General features: G+C 42.9%; 1 protein-coding gene across 1 annotated transcript in view; it reads left to right on the top strand.

Annotated features, from left to right (window-relative positions):
• Tmem154 (transmembrane protein 154) overlaps positions 1–15,646 on the top strand; it is a 54,348-nt gene that overhangs the window by 34,996 nt on the left and 3,706 nt on the right. Inside the window, exons 5-6 of the mRNA XM_029556768.1 lie at positions 389–474; positions 4,187–4,244. Coding sequence (XP_029412628.1) covers positions 389–474; positions 4,187–4,244 — 144 coding nt within the window. The remainder of the gene's footprint in view (positions 1–388; positions 475–4,186; positions 4,245–15,646) is intronic.

Below are 15,646 nucleotides of genomic sequence, written 5' to 3'. Positions count from 1 at the left end.
GTGGCACTTGATCTGGGTCACATATCAAAACCCAAGGAAAAAGAAGTAAAATTAAGTAAAACCAAGAGGGTAACATAGCAATGCTTTAGCAGCCTTGCAGCTTGGCTTTGGCCTCCAGAGAGCCGTCCCTGGCTTCCCTGGTAATCCACTCCTGAGCTCTATGCCAGCTGGTGTGACCTCAGTGAGAGATGTGGGCTGGTTGCAGACTTTGCCTTTCTTCTTGATAGAGTTTGATGTTCTTTTGAATGGAGAAAACCTAGGGCTAACCTGTGGTGTCAGACACTGAGTCATGTTGTTTTCAAATAGCCAACAGTCTAGACTCTTCCCCCAAATGAGCCCACTGCACTTTTCCTTTTTTTTTAAATGCACTTTTCTGCTGTTTGTCTAGCCCTATTTTTGAAGAGGACACACCTTCTGTTATGGAAATAGAGATGGAAGAGCTTGACAAATGGATGAGCAGCATGAATAGAAATGGTACGTGTTAACAAAGTATTTGCTTCCTTTCTGGTAATAGACGGATACTGGTTATAAGCAGCACAGTAAATCTGGTGCAGGGTCAGACTTATCTTTAAATAGCCACTTATTTTTATTTGTGTACAAGTTGCCGAAATGATACTTTTCAAGCAGGAAATGATGTTTTCATTTGTTTCTTTTCCTTTGGTGCTAAGGGATCAAACTCATACTAGGCAAGCGCTCTACACATCACAGCCTTGATCTTTCTTTTCAAGGAAGGAAATCTGAAACCAAATTATCTGGGGAAAAAAATCTGGCATTAACCTTATATACTCTCAAATTTAAATAATGCTGCCGGGCATGGTGGCGCACACCTTTAATCCCAGCACTTGGGAGGCAGAGGCAGGCGGATCTTTGGGAGTTCAAGACCAGCCTGGTCTACATAGTGAGTTCCAGGACAGCTGGGGCTACAGGGACACCCTGTCTCAAAAAGACAAAAAAAAAAAAATTTAAATAATGCTGATCTGTATATGGATATACAACTTTATCAGATATATTTTGTATTAATCTTTGCTGTCCAATACAAAAGACATTACAGATGTGTGACTATTTAATCAAACAAAAAAAATGTAGTTCTAGTTACCATGTGGTAAGTGCTTAGTAATCAGTGGGTACAATATTTAACAGGATGACCCTAGAACATTTCCATCTCATGGATAGCTCTGTTGGACAGGGCTAATGTAGACGATAATAAAAGTATTCTCATACAACAATCCCCAAATGCTATTTAGCAGCAGTTATGGTATATGTTCCCTACTTTCCATTAAGTCACTATTTAAAATAGTAACAGCTGGGCTGGAGAGATGGCTCAGGGGTTAAGAGCACTGGCTACTCTTGCAGAGGACGTGAATTCGATTCTCAGCACACACATGATGGCTAACCACCATTCTAACTCCAGTTCAAGAGGATCTGACACCCTCTTCTGACCTTGGCAGGCATTGCACAACACAGGTGCACTTACATACATGCAGGCAGTACAGTCATACACATAAAATAAAAATAAATTAAAAAAACTTAAAATAGTAACTATTTCTTTAAAAATCAATGAATTATTCTTAATAAGCATATTAAATTGATACAAATCCACTTTTTTTTTCTGTCTTTTTGAGACAGGGTCTCCCTGTAGCCCCAGCTGGTCTGGAACTCACTATGTAGACCAAACTGACCTTGAATTCAGAGATCCACCTGTCTCTGCCTCCCTAGTGCTGGGATTAAAGGCGTGCATCACCACGCTCAGCAAATCCACTATTTATATTATCATATCATTTGTATTCATGTGTGTGTGTGCACGTGTGGCTTATACATGGTGTATGCATCATATATGTGTGTGGTATATGCATCGGTGTGTGCACAAACATGTAGAGGCCAGAGGAGGGTGTGGGGTGCCTTCTATAGCTCTCTACCTAATTCTCCTGAGACAGGATGTCTCACTGAACCTGGATCTCACCTCTTTGGGGCTAGACTGACTGGCCAGCAAGATGTCCTTGCCCGTGTATCCCCTCTACACACACACACACACACACACACACACACACACAATGTTGGTGTTGCCAGCACAAACAACCACACTCAACTTCTTACCTGGGTGCTGGGGATTTGAACTCAGATACTCATGATTGTGCAGAAAGCACTTTCACCCACTGAGCCATCTCCCCAGCCTGATCATTTGTGTTTTTAAAAATATTTATTTATTTATGTGTATATATGTGAGTGTATGCTTACTTGTAGGTAAGCAGATCTATGTGCATGGTTGGGAGCCAGAAGAGGACGTTGGGTACTCTCTTCTATCACTCTCTGCCTATGCCTTTGAAGCAGGGTCTCTCCCTAAACCTGGAGCTTGTGTTTTTCTTACTAGGTGGGGAGCCAGCAGGCCCCAGTGATCTTGGGGTTAAAGGCATACAATGAACACCTGGTTTGCTATGTTAGTGTTGAGATCTGAACTCCAGTCTTCATGATTGCACAGCACGCACTCTTAACCACAGAGCCATCTCTCCAGCCTCTCAATTGTGTTTTTGGTTTGTTTGCTTGTTTAAAACAGGGTCTCCCTGTAGCCACAGCTGGCCTGGAACCCACTATGTAGACCAGGCTGGCCTTGATCTTACAGAGATTCACCTACCTCTGCCTCCTGAGTGTTGGGATTAAAGGCAGGCTCATTTGTATTTTTTGATATTTAAATTCCCTAGAGTTTATTAGTATCAATGCTCTACAGTAGTTTCCTCAATACCAGAAATTTATTTTTAGAATTATTGCACCAGAGGATTACCAAAATGAACTTTTTAAAACAGTAGAACTATTCAACTAGCTTGTATAACTTCTAACATGTTTCCTGAGAGAGAGAAGAAAGGTTCTATGAAGCATTTGAGGATGGGGCTAGTCACTGGGTTAATTCTCAGAGTGCATTTTGTTTCTAGTTGTAATATACACATATAATAGAATATGGAACATGCAGAAAAGAAACAGAAAGAAGAAAAAGTTCTACTACAAAAATATAGGGCAGCAAGATGGCTCAGTGGGTAAAGGTGCTTGTTGCCAAGCCTGATGACCTGAGTTTGATACCCAAAACCCACATGGTGGAAGGAGAGAACTGACTCCCACAAGTTTTCCTCTGATCTCCACATACATGCCATAGCACAAGTACCCCCCATATACATGTGTGTGTGTGTGTGTGTGTAAAAAAAAACTCAAGCTTAATGCCCCAGTGCATTTCCTTTTGTGCCTGAGATTGTGTCTTACACTGACACCAGAAAGCTAGCAAAAGAGTTTTGTATTTGAGAAAGCAGAGCAGAGCATGGTTTTGACACATAGGGAGTAGATGCCGGGAAGTGTTTTTTCTTTAATAAGAACAGCTGGCTAAGCTGTTAAGATGGCTCAGTGGGTAAAGTGCTTGCTGTGTAAGCATGAGGACCTGAGTTCAGATCCCCAGAACCTATGTCAAAGACTGGCTTGATGGTCCCTGTCTGTAGCCCTAACCCTGTAGGTGAGACAGACAGATCCCATTAGTTTTCTGGCCAGCCAGTCTAGCCAAAAAGCAAGCTTTATGTTCAGTGAGAGACCCTGCCTCAAAACGTAAGTTGGAGAGCCATAGCGGAAGATACCCAATGCCCACCTCTGGCTTCCACATAGGCATGCATGGGTATGGTGTGTGCAAACTACCCCCTCCAAAACATTCAGTACATACACACACACACACACACACACACACACACACACACAAACAACAACAACAAACGAAAGGTGTAATAGACAGGAACACAGCTCCCTGTGAGAAGGTGTTCACTCTCCACCTCTCTGAAGTATCTGTTGTGAAATTGTTCTGCAGAGGCTTCAGGCCTCAAGCACAGCCATTTCATTCCTGCATCTACCTGCAAGAGGCAAATTCTGGCTATCAGAACACACTGGGCTTCCAAGGGACCAAATAAGCAAGCAATGATGAATTGCGCCCTTTCCAGCAGAGGCAGAGCACACAGCAGTCTTGGATCCAAGTTATTAGTGCTTTTTCCATTTCAAGAGCCTCGCCATCATTAATCTTTGAACTTCTAAAATTCCCTAGTGGGGCCTTTTCTGCGTAGTTAGCCACACAGATCAGGCACATTCATACCCAACTGTGTCAGTTTTGTGGATAGAAAATAGAATTCCGATGACTAACAATGAGTTTGCTTTTCTTCTGTCCTAGCTGACTATGAGTGTTTACCTACGCTGAAGGAAGAAAAGGAGCCAAATCCAAGCCCAAGGTAATTCTGATCTCTACCAGAGACTGTGTGAGGTGGAGGGCGTCCCAGCCACAGCAGAGCACTTTGCTCGCCTTCTCTGTGCCTGGCAGTTTAATGTGGCAGTTTGCATGGAGGTATGTGTATGGCAAGGAGGAGGCTCTTTTGGAAAAATACAGAATAAATATCCCAGGAGCTCTTTATCCTTAGAAATAAAATAGTATTGACATTTCTTTGACCTTCCAAAGAGACACCGTTGAGCTAGCTTCTGTTTTAGTCCTAAGACTTGCCAGTTGTAGCACAACCGACCATGATTTTGTTTGTCTTGGGTGGACAGATGTTTGGTAAAGACACGGATGTAGTCTCAAAGTGGTGGTTGTCAGTAAGGGTGAGTAAAAAGAATATTTTTTAAAAACAAAAAACTAACTCACTTGGAATGGATTATTATAGGTGAGAAATTAAAAACTAAAAATATATTCCTTTCTGCCACTAGGTGGCTCTGCTTGATAGAAAATTTTAGTAAACTTGGGGCCAGGTGTAAATTTGTTAGCGCCTCAGGATATTATTTAAATTATATTATCTTTTGTGAACATAGAAATTACCGAGTTTGGGTTGTTTTTGATTAGAAAATTATTTGTTCAGGGTGTGGAATGGGCTAGAAGGAATCAGGATTACGATTTAGTGGATAGGGACTTGCTCTGCAGAACACTACTGTGGTCTTGGGATCGCTGAGTTATTGGCAGTAATGACAAAGAATGACCAGAGAACAGAAGACTTGAGCCTGTGATGGCAACAGGACACTTCTGAACAAAGCTTGGGCGTGCTCGAGCACCCAAGATAACGCAACTCTTGAGCCAGTCTCTTTAGAGGCTTCCAGAATGCAGTCACGTGTGCCCCGAGGCCAGCGCACTCCAAGCAAAGACTGATTATTAGTTTATCCTTTGGACTCAGCCTGCATCTTCCCCCTGAACCCTCATCTGTTACCTAGGAATTCACCGCTCTGCATTTTTCTGTCCTGTACTGCAGTTCTAGTCAGGCCAGCCTCAGCTCTAGTCCTGAAGTCTACATCTTAGCGATTAAAGTCCCTGTGACCTCTCAGGTTATTGTGTTACCATCCAGCACTAACTCAGGAAAGAGTCTTCCTCTTTAGTGAGATTCCAGATAGTAACAAGAAGACAAGAGAAAAAAGAAAAAAAAAAACCAAAAAACAAAAACAAGGCCTCAGATGTGGGCCAAAGGACTACAAAGGAATCTTTCCTCATATTTTGACCTTTCCCCTAAATGACCCAGGGCCCAGGTCACCTCCCAAACTCTGTTAACATCGTTACAGCACCGCACCACAGATGGGAACCCTTGAATGATGTGAAATGTCAGTGGTTTTACACACCTGAATCTTACTATTTGAAATTTCTGGGAAAGTTAAAGAAACCTACCCTTACAGAATTGTATGATAGTGAAATCTGATTAAAAATCTGGCCAGGCATAGTGACCTTTAATCCCAGGACTCAGGAGGCAGGGGTAAGTGGATCTCTGTGAGACTGAGGCCGAGTTGGTGTCCATAGTGAGTTCTATGCCAGCTGGGGCTGCAGGGAGATCCTTTCTCAAAAAGACAAAAAATTAAATAAATAAATAAATAAAAACAACAGAACAAAACAAAACAAAACAAAAAACAACAAATCAACCAAACAAACAACAATAAAAAAATGTGGGCTTTTTGTTGTTGTTGTTGTTTTGTGGTTGGTTTTGGGGTTTTGTTGTTAAAGATTGAGAGGTTGTTCATTGAAAGAAACTGACTGTAAGGCAAAAAAAAAAAAAAGCCTTTATGTGTTTGGAGAGCTGCTTTATGTGAACTGATCATTTTGCAATGAGTATTTGCATTCCTCTGGGGCCTGGAACCATCTGGCTTTAAATCACAGAACAACGGACAAGGTCTTTACCTCGGTCCCTTTCTGGGAAGCCAGTGCTGGAGTTCTAGATGGTCAAGTTTCAGTTCTTTGACCACATCCCTTTCTAGTTATTTCCAGGAGCCTATGATATTGGAAGAAAAGTTAATTTGCATGTACTAAAAACTTAGAAAAGAGAAAATCACATAGAGCAAAGCCTAGTCAGTAGTCATCAGTTCTTATTAATGCAATGTACAGCTCTGTACAGAAACACACAGAAACACAGTCTTTGGGGCTGATAAGACTGCCCCAGCTTGCTGATGTTGATGGACAGAACATTAGTTTTGCCTCTGGTTTCTCTGGTGATGTCTTTTTGGACCCATTGATCCTGAGACACTGGGATTGTCAGGTCTCCATAGAGGCGTTCTGATTTCCCCTATCACAGGCAGAGGTTCATTGATGCTAGTGATGTTAGAATGATCCTTTCCCCAGCCTGGGGTTCTAGAAAGGGTATTAGTACCTTATAGTTTGGATAATCTTTTTTTTTTCTTTCCTTATAGCCTCAGTTGGCCTGGAACTCACTATGTAGACCAGGCTGGCCTTGAACCTGCAGAGATCTGCCTGCCTCTGCCACCCAAGTGCTGGAATTAAAGGACAATCTTTCTTTTTTGTCCTAATTTCATTTACATTTTCTCCCAATATCTTACTTATAGTAATAAACAGTATTTACTTTTAATATCTAATCCAGAACAGAAATGTTTGTTGTGGTTTTTCTTGTTTTAATTAATTAGTAAATTATTTTTATTGTATGTGTGTGAGTGCTTTGCCTGAGTGCATGTAAGCCACACCATGTGCATGCAGTGCTCACAGAGACCAGAAGAGGGATTTGGATTACATGGAACTGGAGTTACAGATGGTTGTTAGCTGCCATGTTGGTGCTGGGAACTGAGCCCAGGTCCTCTGCAAGAGAAGTCAGTGCTTTTCACCTCTGAGCCATCTCCCCAGCCCTCTGTTCATTGTTTTTGTTGAAAGCTTGTGAACTGTTGGAGATGCTGGTGGAATGTGAGCCGGTCACTGGTCTTGGAATGAGAGAACTTGTACGACTTGACTTGAATACTTACTTGTTCTTTAAACTGAGACAGACCACATCAGGTCTGAGTTTCCATCCCTGATCTTGAAGGCTGAAAGGATCCTGTACTGTTTTCAAACGTTCACATGAGAGACCAAACCCACTGTATAGATTTGAAAGCACTGTGCACACCAAAACAATTCCTTTTATGCCATCACAACAGCTCTCCTCCAACCACAATGGGTTTGTTTTTAGTTTTATGACAAAATTGAGCATGAAGTACAGGCAAATGCCACATGTCCTCTGCCCCCACACCTGCACAGCCTCTCCCATTATTAGCACTCCCCCACCAGAGTAGCACATTTGTTACAATCAATCTACATTGATATGTCACTATCAACTAAAGTTCCCACATTGGCATTTAGCTCTGAGTCATCCCTCCTCATCACTTAAACCATGTGAAGGTGAATTTAATACTTCAGAAAATGGGGTGTCCCCCTCCAGCCACTGAAGAGTGAATTTAATGGACACTGCACTTATCCATCCTCCTGATCCATTTAGTGCTCAGTCCTCCTTGGGTATCAGACACCCCTGACCTAGACCCTCTATCCTCTGAGCCTCTGGGGAAAGGGGCAGCTCTGGTGGCCATCCCATAATTAAAATGCCATATTGTGTGCTTTGACCCTTCCCTCTTCTCTTCTTAGGGCTGATAATGTCTAAGCTTCAGAACTTTTTCCATAGGTATCACTGCTTTCCCTGTCCTGAGTGTTCTCCTCCCCTCTTCTCCTTCCTCTTTTCTTCTTTCTTCCCTGCCTGCTCCTCTCCTCACCACCCCCTCTATTCTTTATTTGAATCAGAGTCTAGCCCAGGCTGATCTTGAACTCACGATCCTCCTGCCTTCCACTTCCTGAGTATTGGGATGATAAATATGAGCCACGCACACAGTTTGACATTGAAGATATTTTTATTTTCAGTGTATACTAATTATACAAAACAATAGGTTTCACTATGATTTTTTTAAAAATTGGATTTATTTATTTATTTATTTTATGTGTATGAGTGTTTTGCCTACACATACCTAAGTGCACCAGTGCCCCAGGAGGCCAGAAGGCACCTGATCCTTTGGAGTTGGAGTTAATGACAGTTGCTAGCTGCCATGTGAGTGCTGAAAACTAAACCTGGACCCTCTGCAAGAACAGCCAGTACTCTTAACCCCTGTGTCATCTGTCCAAACCCTGTGACATTTTCATATATCCATACAACTGTTTTCTTTTCTTAAGATCTAGGTTTTTATTTTTAAAAATGTTTTTACTGATTATTTGACAATTAAAAAAATTTTTTTTTTCTTGATCTTTTTGAGACAGGGTCTCCCTGTAGCCCCAGCTGGCCTGGCACTCACTATGTAGACCAGGCTGGCCTTGAACTCACAGAGATCTGCCTGCCTCTGCCGTCCAAGTACTGGGACTAAAGGCGTGCACCACCTGCCCACCCAGCCAATTTTTTAATTTAAAATTTTTATTTTTAATTTTGTGTGGATGAGTGCATTGCTTGCATGTATGTAAGTGCACCTGTATCACGGAATGCCCAAGGAGGTCAGAAGAGGCCGTTGGATCCCCTAGAACTGGAGTTATGGATGGTTGTTAGCTACCATGTGGGTGCTGGGAAGCAAACCCAGGTCCTCTGCAAGAGCAACCAGTGCTCTTAACTGGTGAGCCATCTCTCGAACCCTATTTGATAATTTTTTAAAAGATTTTTTATTTGATTTTATGGGTATGAGTGTTTTGCCTGCATGTATACAAGTGCACCACATACACACAGTGCCCTCAGAGCACAGAAAAAGGTGTGAGACCCCCTGGAGCTGGAGCTAAAAGTGGTTTTGAGCTGCCATGTGGATGCTAGACACTGAACCCATTCCTCTGCAAGAGCAGCCAGTGCTCTTAACTGCTGAGCCATCTCTCTAATCCCAATTCTTTTAGAATTTTGTACAGTGTGTTTTGATCATATTCAGACTTCATGTAATATTCTTTGATCAAATCCCCTTATTGGGACACTCAAATGGTGGCTAACAACTGACTGTAAATCTAGTTCCAGGGGATCCAATGCTCTCTTCTGGCCTTTGTGGGCATTGAGCGACACAAGTGCACTTACATACATGCAAGCAAAACATTCATACACATAAAATAAAAATAAATAAATAAAATTTAAATCCCACCATCACCCTCTCTCAACACCTTACCTGAAGTGGACATTTTCCTTGAACTATGGGACCTAGTTTCTAGTCTGAGGATAGAACCCTGGACATGCTAGGCCAGTGTACAGGCTTAGTGTGCACATGTTCAGCCCTAACATAGGAATTTAATAAGGACCAGATATATGCAAAATAGTATGGGGCCTTTGCAGTAAGGTTCTTATGTTTAAAACACATCAATAGGAAAAGATAACAAGGGAATAACGGAGAGGGAGAGCTCTATATTCTTATTTCCCACCTTGGTGTGTCCCCCTAATCCTCTGTTATGTGACTTGCATTGGAAAAAGGGATCATGTGAGTGGTATTCGGGGAATGGGAGGACAGTGGGAGAGGTCTCCCTGAATTGGAGAGTTTCATCACTGACGTTGTTAGGCTTTGCCAACACACAATGATAAGAACAGACCCATTTGGTGGGTTTTATAATTGTTTGTTCAAAGTCTCTAGAGAAAGTACAGTCTCTTATTGTCTAACCCCACCCATAGAACACCCTCTCAAATGTCACCAGATAGCAGTTCAGTCAAGATAGAGTTCCCCATCCTCGCCCTCCCAGGCTAGCCAGCCTCTTCCTGTTTTCCTGAGTCATTTCTAGTCAGACATCATCCTGAACCCTGGGTGCTTCTGTCTGCAGCCTGGGATGAATACACAGACAAGGAGATAAAATATCACAAAGTGCCTGTCCTCTGTCTTCCATTTCAGCCCACAGGTGAAGATTTTGTATTGTGCAACAGTGCAGGGAAAGGTTAGGAAATTAGACTTGGGTGCACTCAAGTGGGTATATAACTTCAAAGTATGACAGTGACAACAGCATTACATTTGCATGGCTCGCCTTCCTCCCTCCCTCCATCTCTCCGTTCCTCCCTCTTTCCCTCCTTCCCTCCCTCTCTTTCTTCCTTTTTTCCTTTCTTTTTGGTAATTAAAATGTATTTACTTATTATTTTTTTTTTTGTGTGCGTGTGTGTGTGTGTGTGTGTGTGTGTGTGTGTGTGTATGCTTATATACACATGCCACAACAAATGTGTAGCGATCAGTTTGCCCTTCTGTCATGTGGGAACTCAAGTCATCAGGCTTGGCAGTGAGCACCTCCCTGGCTCCTATTTCTTTCACTGAGTTAAGGATTGAATCTAGGGTCGGGTGAAAACAGGCTTGTACTTTTTTCTTTTTTCCTTTTTCTGCACTGAGGCTAAAGCCTAGGGCCTTAACACATGCTAAGCAAATGTTCCACCACTGAGCATGTATACATCCCCAGTCCTCTGTACAGCATTCTGTGTGTACCAGAAGCTTAAGTAGAATCACTTAAGAAATTAAGTTAGAAAAGGTATGTAATGGCATATCTGTTTTTTGTTTTTTTTTTCAGTCTTTTTGAGACAGGGTCTCCTTGTAGCCCCAGTGTGGGGTCGCTCCCTCTCCTCGTGGGTCTTTGGCAACCACTCCACGAGGACAAAGGGAGCAGAAGCGACGAGCGGGGTCAGGATGGCCAGTGAGCACTGACGGAAGAAAGCCCTTCCAGGGAGGCAGGTTCAACGATGCAAACAACTCCAGACTCAGTGAAACAGCTCTAGATTCAGTGAAACAGCTCTGTTTATTCAGTGGGAGAACTAGGGAAAATATAGTGTGGAGGCAGTAGCCAATGCCTCAGCTGATAGGTGCTCATAGTATGCTTTATTTACTCCGACTATCCCAAAATGCCTAATTATCATATAGAAAAAAACCTGGGGGTAGTTTTTACTCCAGGTAACTATGCCAAAGGTCATGTTCCAAATAAGGTCAGGCATCTGTGCTTGGCGGCACTTTCCAGGTAAGTCAGGCAGAGAGCAGGAGGCCCCCTGCTGAGAAGGGGAGTCCTTCCATATGGCGCGAGCCCCTTAAAGCTATCCGGACATGGAGGACTACAACCCTAGCAGCAGGGTTCCCCAACACCCCAGCTAGTCTGAAACTTGCTATGTAAACTAGGCTGACCTCAAACTCACAGAGATCCACCTGCCTCTGCTTCCCAAGAGCTAGGATCAAAGGTGTGCTCCATCACACCTGGCTAGCATATCTGTTCTTAAGTAATGATAAGTCTATTATTTTTGACTCTGAGACCAATGGTATAAAATGGGTCACTTCATTAATTGCAAGAAAACAGCAGGGGTTTTGCTTGTTTTGTTTTGGGAGATGTCTTCTTTTCTTAAAGGTAGGGCCTCATTATATATCCTTGCCTGGCTAGACCCTTGGAACTCACTGTAATCCTCCTGCCTCTGTTTCCCAAGTGTTGGGATTACAAGCGTGAGCCACCATACCTGGTAAGAAAACCGCAGTTTTATGTGAACATTTTTTTCACCTCTCTACACAAAATCTCCCTGGCCTCTGCCAATGTTTCTTTATGAGTTTCTTTCCTTGTTCCCTTCCTAGTCCTTCAAAAACTCATTGAAAGTATACTTCAAATCAATGAATATTAAGTGTAAACCAGCTTTGCTTAGAACTGGGCTCCATATCATGAGGGATACTAAGTAACACTTTATGCCCTTCAGACTCAAACTTCCAATGACCTTGTTAAAGGTAGGTGCGTCAACTCAGGTGTGTGTGTGAGGCAAGTGTGCGTTGTGTGGCAGGGTCAGGAAAAGTGAGCTACATGGTGAATCGGCAATGCTCAAAGAGTGGTTCAGATTATGTCCCCATGGCAGGCATGATCTATGTGTCTTGGACTAATTCAGAGGCCTCTGGCGGGAAGAAGAGACTTTATATTGATGATGAGAAAGGGAGCTGATCTAATTGTTACATGACTTCGTGCCAAACTGAACTCTGCACTCCCCTGAAATTCAGTTAGACAGCGTCATGACCCCAGAAGGGTTTAGCGCCAGCTTATTGCCATCTTCAGAGATGGCCCCATTAACTGTGGTCATAAAGAGAGATTGCTGTAAGACAGATGGGTCAGGAGGACAGGATGACTTACCCCTGGTGCAGCTATGAGGCTGCTGTTTGCGCTGAATCTGTCCTCATTCAGCTGGTAGCATGCCAATTATGTGTCTTCTTGAAGATACCATGGCAATGCATTTTGTTTTATGGTTTGCCTGCCTATTCCTGGATAAGCTTTGAGGAAAGGTGTTCCATGTTCTTAAAGTATTTACATAACACTCCTAGACAAATTACTCATTAATGTTACTGTCAAAGATAAGTTGCTAAAACTGTATACAATCACATTGAGGCAAGTCGTGGAGTTTTAAAAACCAGAGCCTTTATTTACTGCAATTCTGTGGTAGTTTGCCAAGATATTTTTAACAGAGAACTCTAGGATTTGCTAGAGTTTAAATGCCAGGGCTTATTTGATCTTTTCCCAGAGATGAGGCATGCCCACAAAGACAACAGGGAATGCATCTAACTAAATAAAGGAACTAGCATGTGACAGAGAATGCCCTAGAGCGACAGTGCTGGGTGAGGCAGGCTGCTGACTCACCTGGGAGCCTTCACATCACATCACTGGGAGAGCTGCTGCTACTGGGGACCTCCTGATGTCTGCTGAAGCTGAAGCAACTTGTATCCACACTAGGACCATGTCCTCCTGCTATGATGCTCCAAAGAGCTTTAGCAGAAGCACCAAACCATGAGCTCTTTGCTTCCTGAGGAACTGAATAAATGACAGTGCCTCTCAAAATGCTTCTCCTTAGAAATTTAAAGATGTTTTCCTCAAATATTTTATTAATCATTAGTGTGTGTATGTGTGTGTGTGTGTGTACGAATGTTTTGCCTGCATGTATATAAGTGCACCCGCATGTATATTGTGCAATGCCCACAGAGGTCAGAAGAGGGTACTGGATCCCCTGGAACTGAATTTACAGATGATTGTTAACCACCCTGTAGGTGCTAGAAATCAAACCCCGGTCTACAAGAGCAGCCAGTATTCCTAACCACTGAGCCATCTTTCCAGCCCTGTCCCTTATTTATTCTTTGCAGCAACCCTCTAAATTCTATGATTATAAGGTGTGTTCTGCTGATGAGATCAGAAAAAGAAACAAAACCAGAGAAATGTTAACTTGCCCATGGTCACACAGCAAGGAAGTGATTGAGCCCTGATCATGTGTTCTTCCTATGCTAAAAAGACACTTGTTAGTGCAGTCCAAAATTAGAGCTACCATAAAAGCCACCCAAGATGAGAACTAATCAGAGCAGACATCACAACAGCAAGATGCATGGAATAATGATTTTAATGTTCAAATACTTTTTTACTTGAGCTGGAGAGAGGGTATGGGGTAAGAGTACTTGCTGTGTAGGCATAAGAACCTGAGTTCGGATCTCATTACACATGTAAAAAAGCCAGGTGTGGCCACACAGTCACCTGTAACCCCAGGATTGCTGAAGCTTGCTAGCGGACAGCTCCAAGCTCAGTGAGAGACCCTGTCTTAAAGGAGTAAAGGAGAGAGTGATATGAGCAGGACACCGGATGTCCTCCTCTGGCTTCTGTACTCGTGTACCAGGCGTGCACACCTGCATATACTCACATATACTATACACACACCACACCCACATGTATACATATACACACAAATTTACTTACTTATTAATTTATTATTTGATGCTGGGGACTAAATCCAGAGGCTCACACATGCTTAAGGCACGTTGTCTACTAAACCCTCAGCCCTTTCATTGAGGGACATAAAAGATTTGAACAAATGTGTGTGACAGTCTCTTACAAATCCCAACATACATTTCACATGGAAAAGTAACTGTACCAACAGCCAGGAAGGAGAGAAGAAGGAAAACAGGAAGGAGAGGAAGGAGAGGAGGAGGAAGGAATGGAAGACGGGAGGGAGAGAGAGGTTTTAATCTATGTAGTACTGGGAATTGAACCCTTGGCCTTGCACTTGCTAGTAAGGGCTCTACTACTGAGCCATCCCCCTGTCTCAGGTATTGTATGATTTATTAGCAAAGATATGTGGCTGGGAGTAGAAAAAATAGATTACAGAACAATACGTATAATATGATCTTGTTTTTGGACCAAGGAGAACATATATCATCAATACAATGATGATATTGGTATTCCTGTTTTGTGTTCTTTTGTGGAGTGGTAGGCAGAGCTGCCTGGGGGAACCCATGATCTTTTTATTTTATGTGAATGAGTGTACTGCCTGTGTGTAGGTAGGGCACTCATGTTGTGCAATGCCCACAGAGGTCAAAAGAGGATGTCAGAGCCCCTGGAACAGGAGTTACAGATGGTTGTTACCTGCCATGTGGGTGCTGGGAATAGAACCCAGGTCCTCTGCAAGAGCAGTCAGTGCCCCTAATTGCCGAGCCACTCTCCAGCTCCGACTCTTTTTTTATTTTTTAACAGCCAACATGAACTGGTTTTAGAATAAGTTTTTGGGGGGGTTTGGGTTTTTTTGTTGTTGTCGTTGTTTGTTTGTTTGTTTGAGACCGGGTCTTCTTAAACCCCAGCTGGCTTGGAACTCACCATGTAGACCAGGCTGGCCTCCATCTCACAGATCCACCCAACTCTGCCTCCAGAGTGCTGGGATTAAAGGCATGGGCCACTATGACTGGTTCTAGAATAATTTTTTAAATCACTGGACTGAGATCAGTAGACAAAAGAGGACTTTGCCTTTTGCTAAGCCAGTTAGGAAGCCACTCAGCTTAAATGTTGCTGAAATGTCCAGATAAGGCCCCCAAAAGAAAACATAATTTTGGGACTTCTAGTCCACAGATATGGACTTCTAGATCTAGAAATACTGTTTTGTTATCACCCAATTTCCAAGAAAGTGAATCTTTTTTGCCCAGTTGAGTTGTTCTGAATGATACAAGTAAGGGGTTTATTAGCACCTGACTCTTGAGAGAAAGTATTTTTTCTTTGTTGACTGTGTGTGGCGGGGGATGTTGGGTATCAAACCCAAGACCTTGAAAGTGTACATGGAGGGGAGCACTTTGTCACTAAATCAACACCTCCATAGCAAAAGAAAAAAATTCTTCAATTTCCAATGAGCTTCCATGTTAAATAAGTTTGGTTATACCGAGGGGCTGTTCATTGTTCACTTCCCTGCCTCAGATGTAGCCCTGCACCCTCCCCATCTCCCATGCTCCTCCTGTTCCCACAGCTTCTTTGCCTGGCTTCAGAACGAAGACACCACACACACACACACACGTATGTATACACAGTATGTCCCTCCCCCGCCAGGGAGAGAGCTGTCATCTATCATGGATTGTTTTCTTTTGTTTGTTTTTCTGAGACAAGACTCACTCTGTTTCCCAGGCTAATATA

The sequence above is a fragment of the Nannospalax galili genome, unplaced genomic scaffold (genome assembly GCF_000622305.1).
Source record: "Nannospalax galili isolate Female #2095 unplaced genomic scaffold, S.galili_v1.0 scaffold305, whole genome shotgun sequence".
Lineage (NCBI taxonomy): Eukaryota > Metazoa > Chordata > Mammalia > Rodentia > Spalacidae > Nannospalax > Nannospalax galili.
The sequence above is the reverse complement of the archived record's forward strand: the minus strand, read 5'-3'. Positions and strand labels throughout refer to the sequence as shown.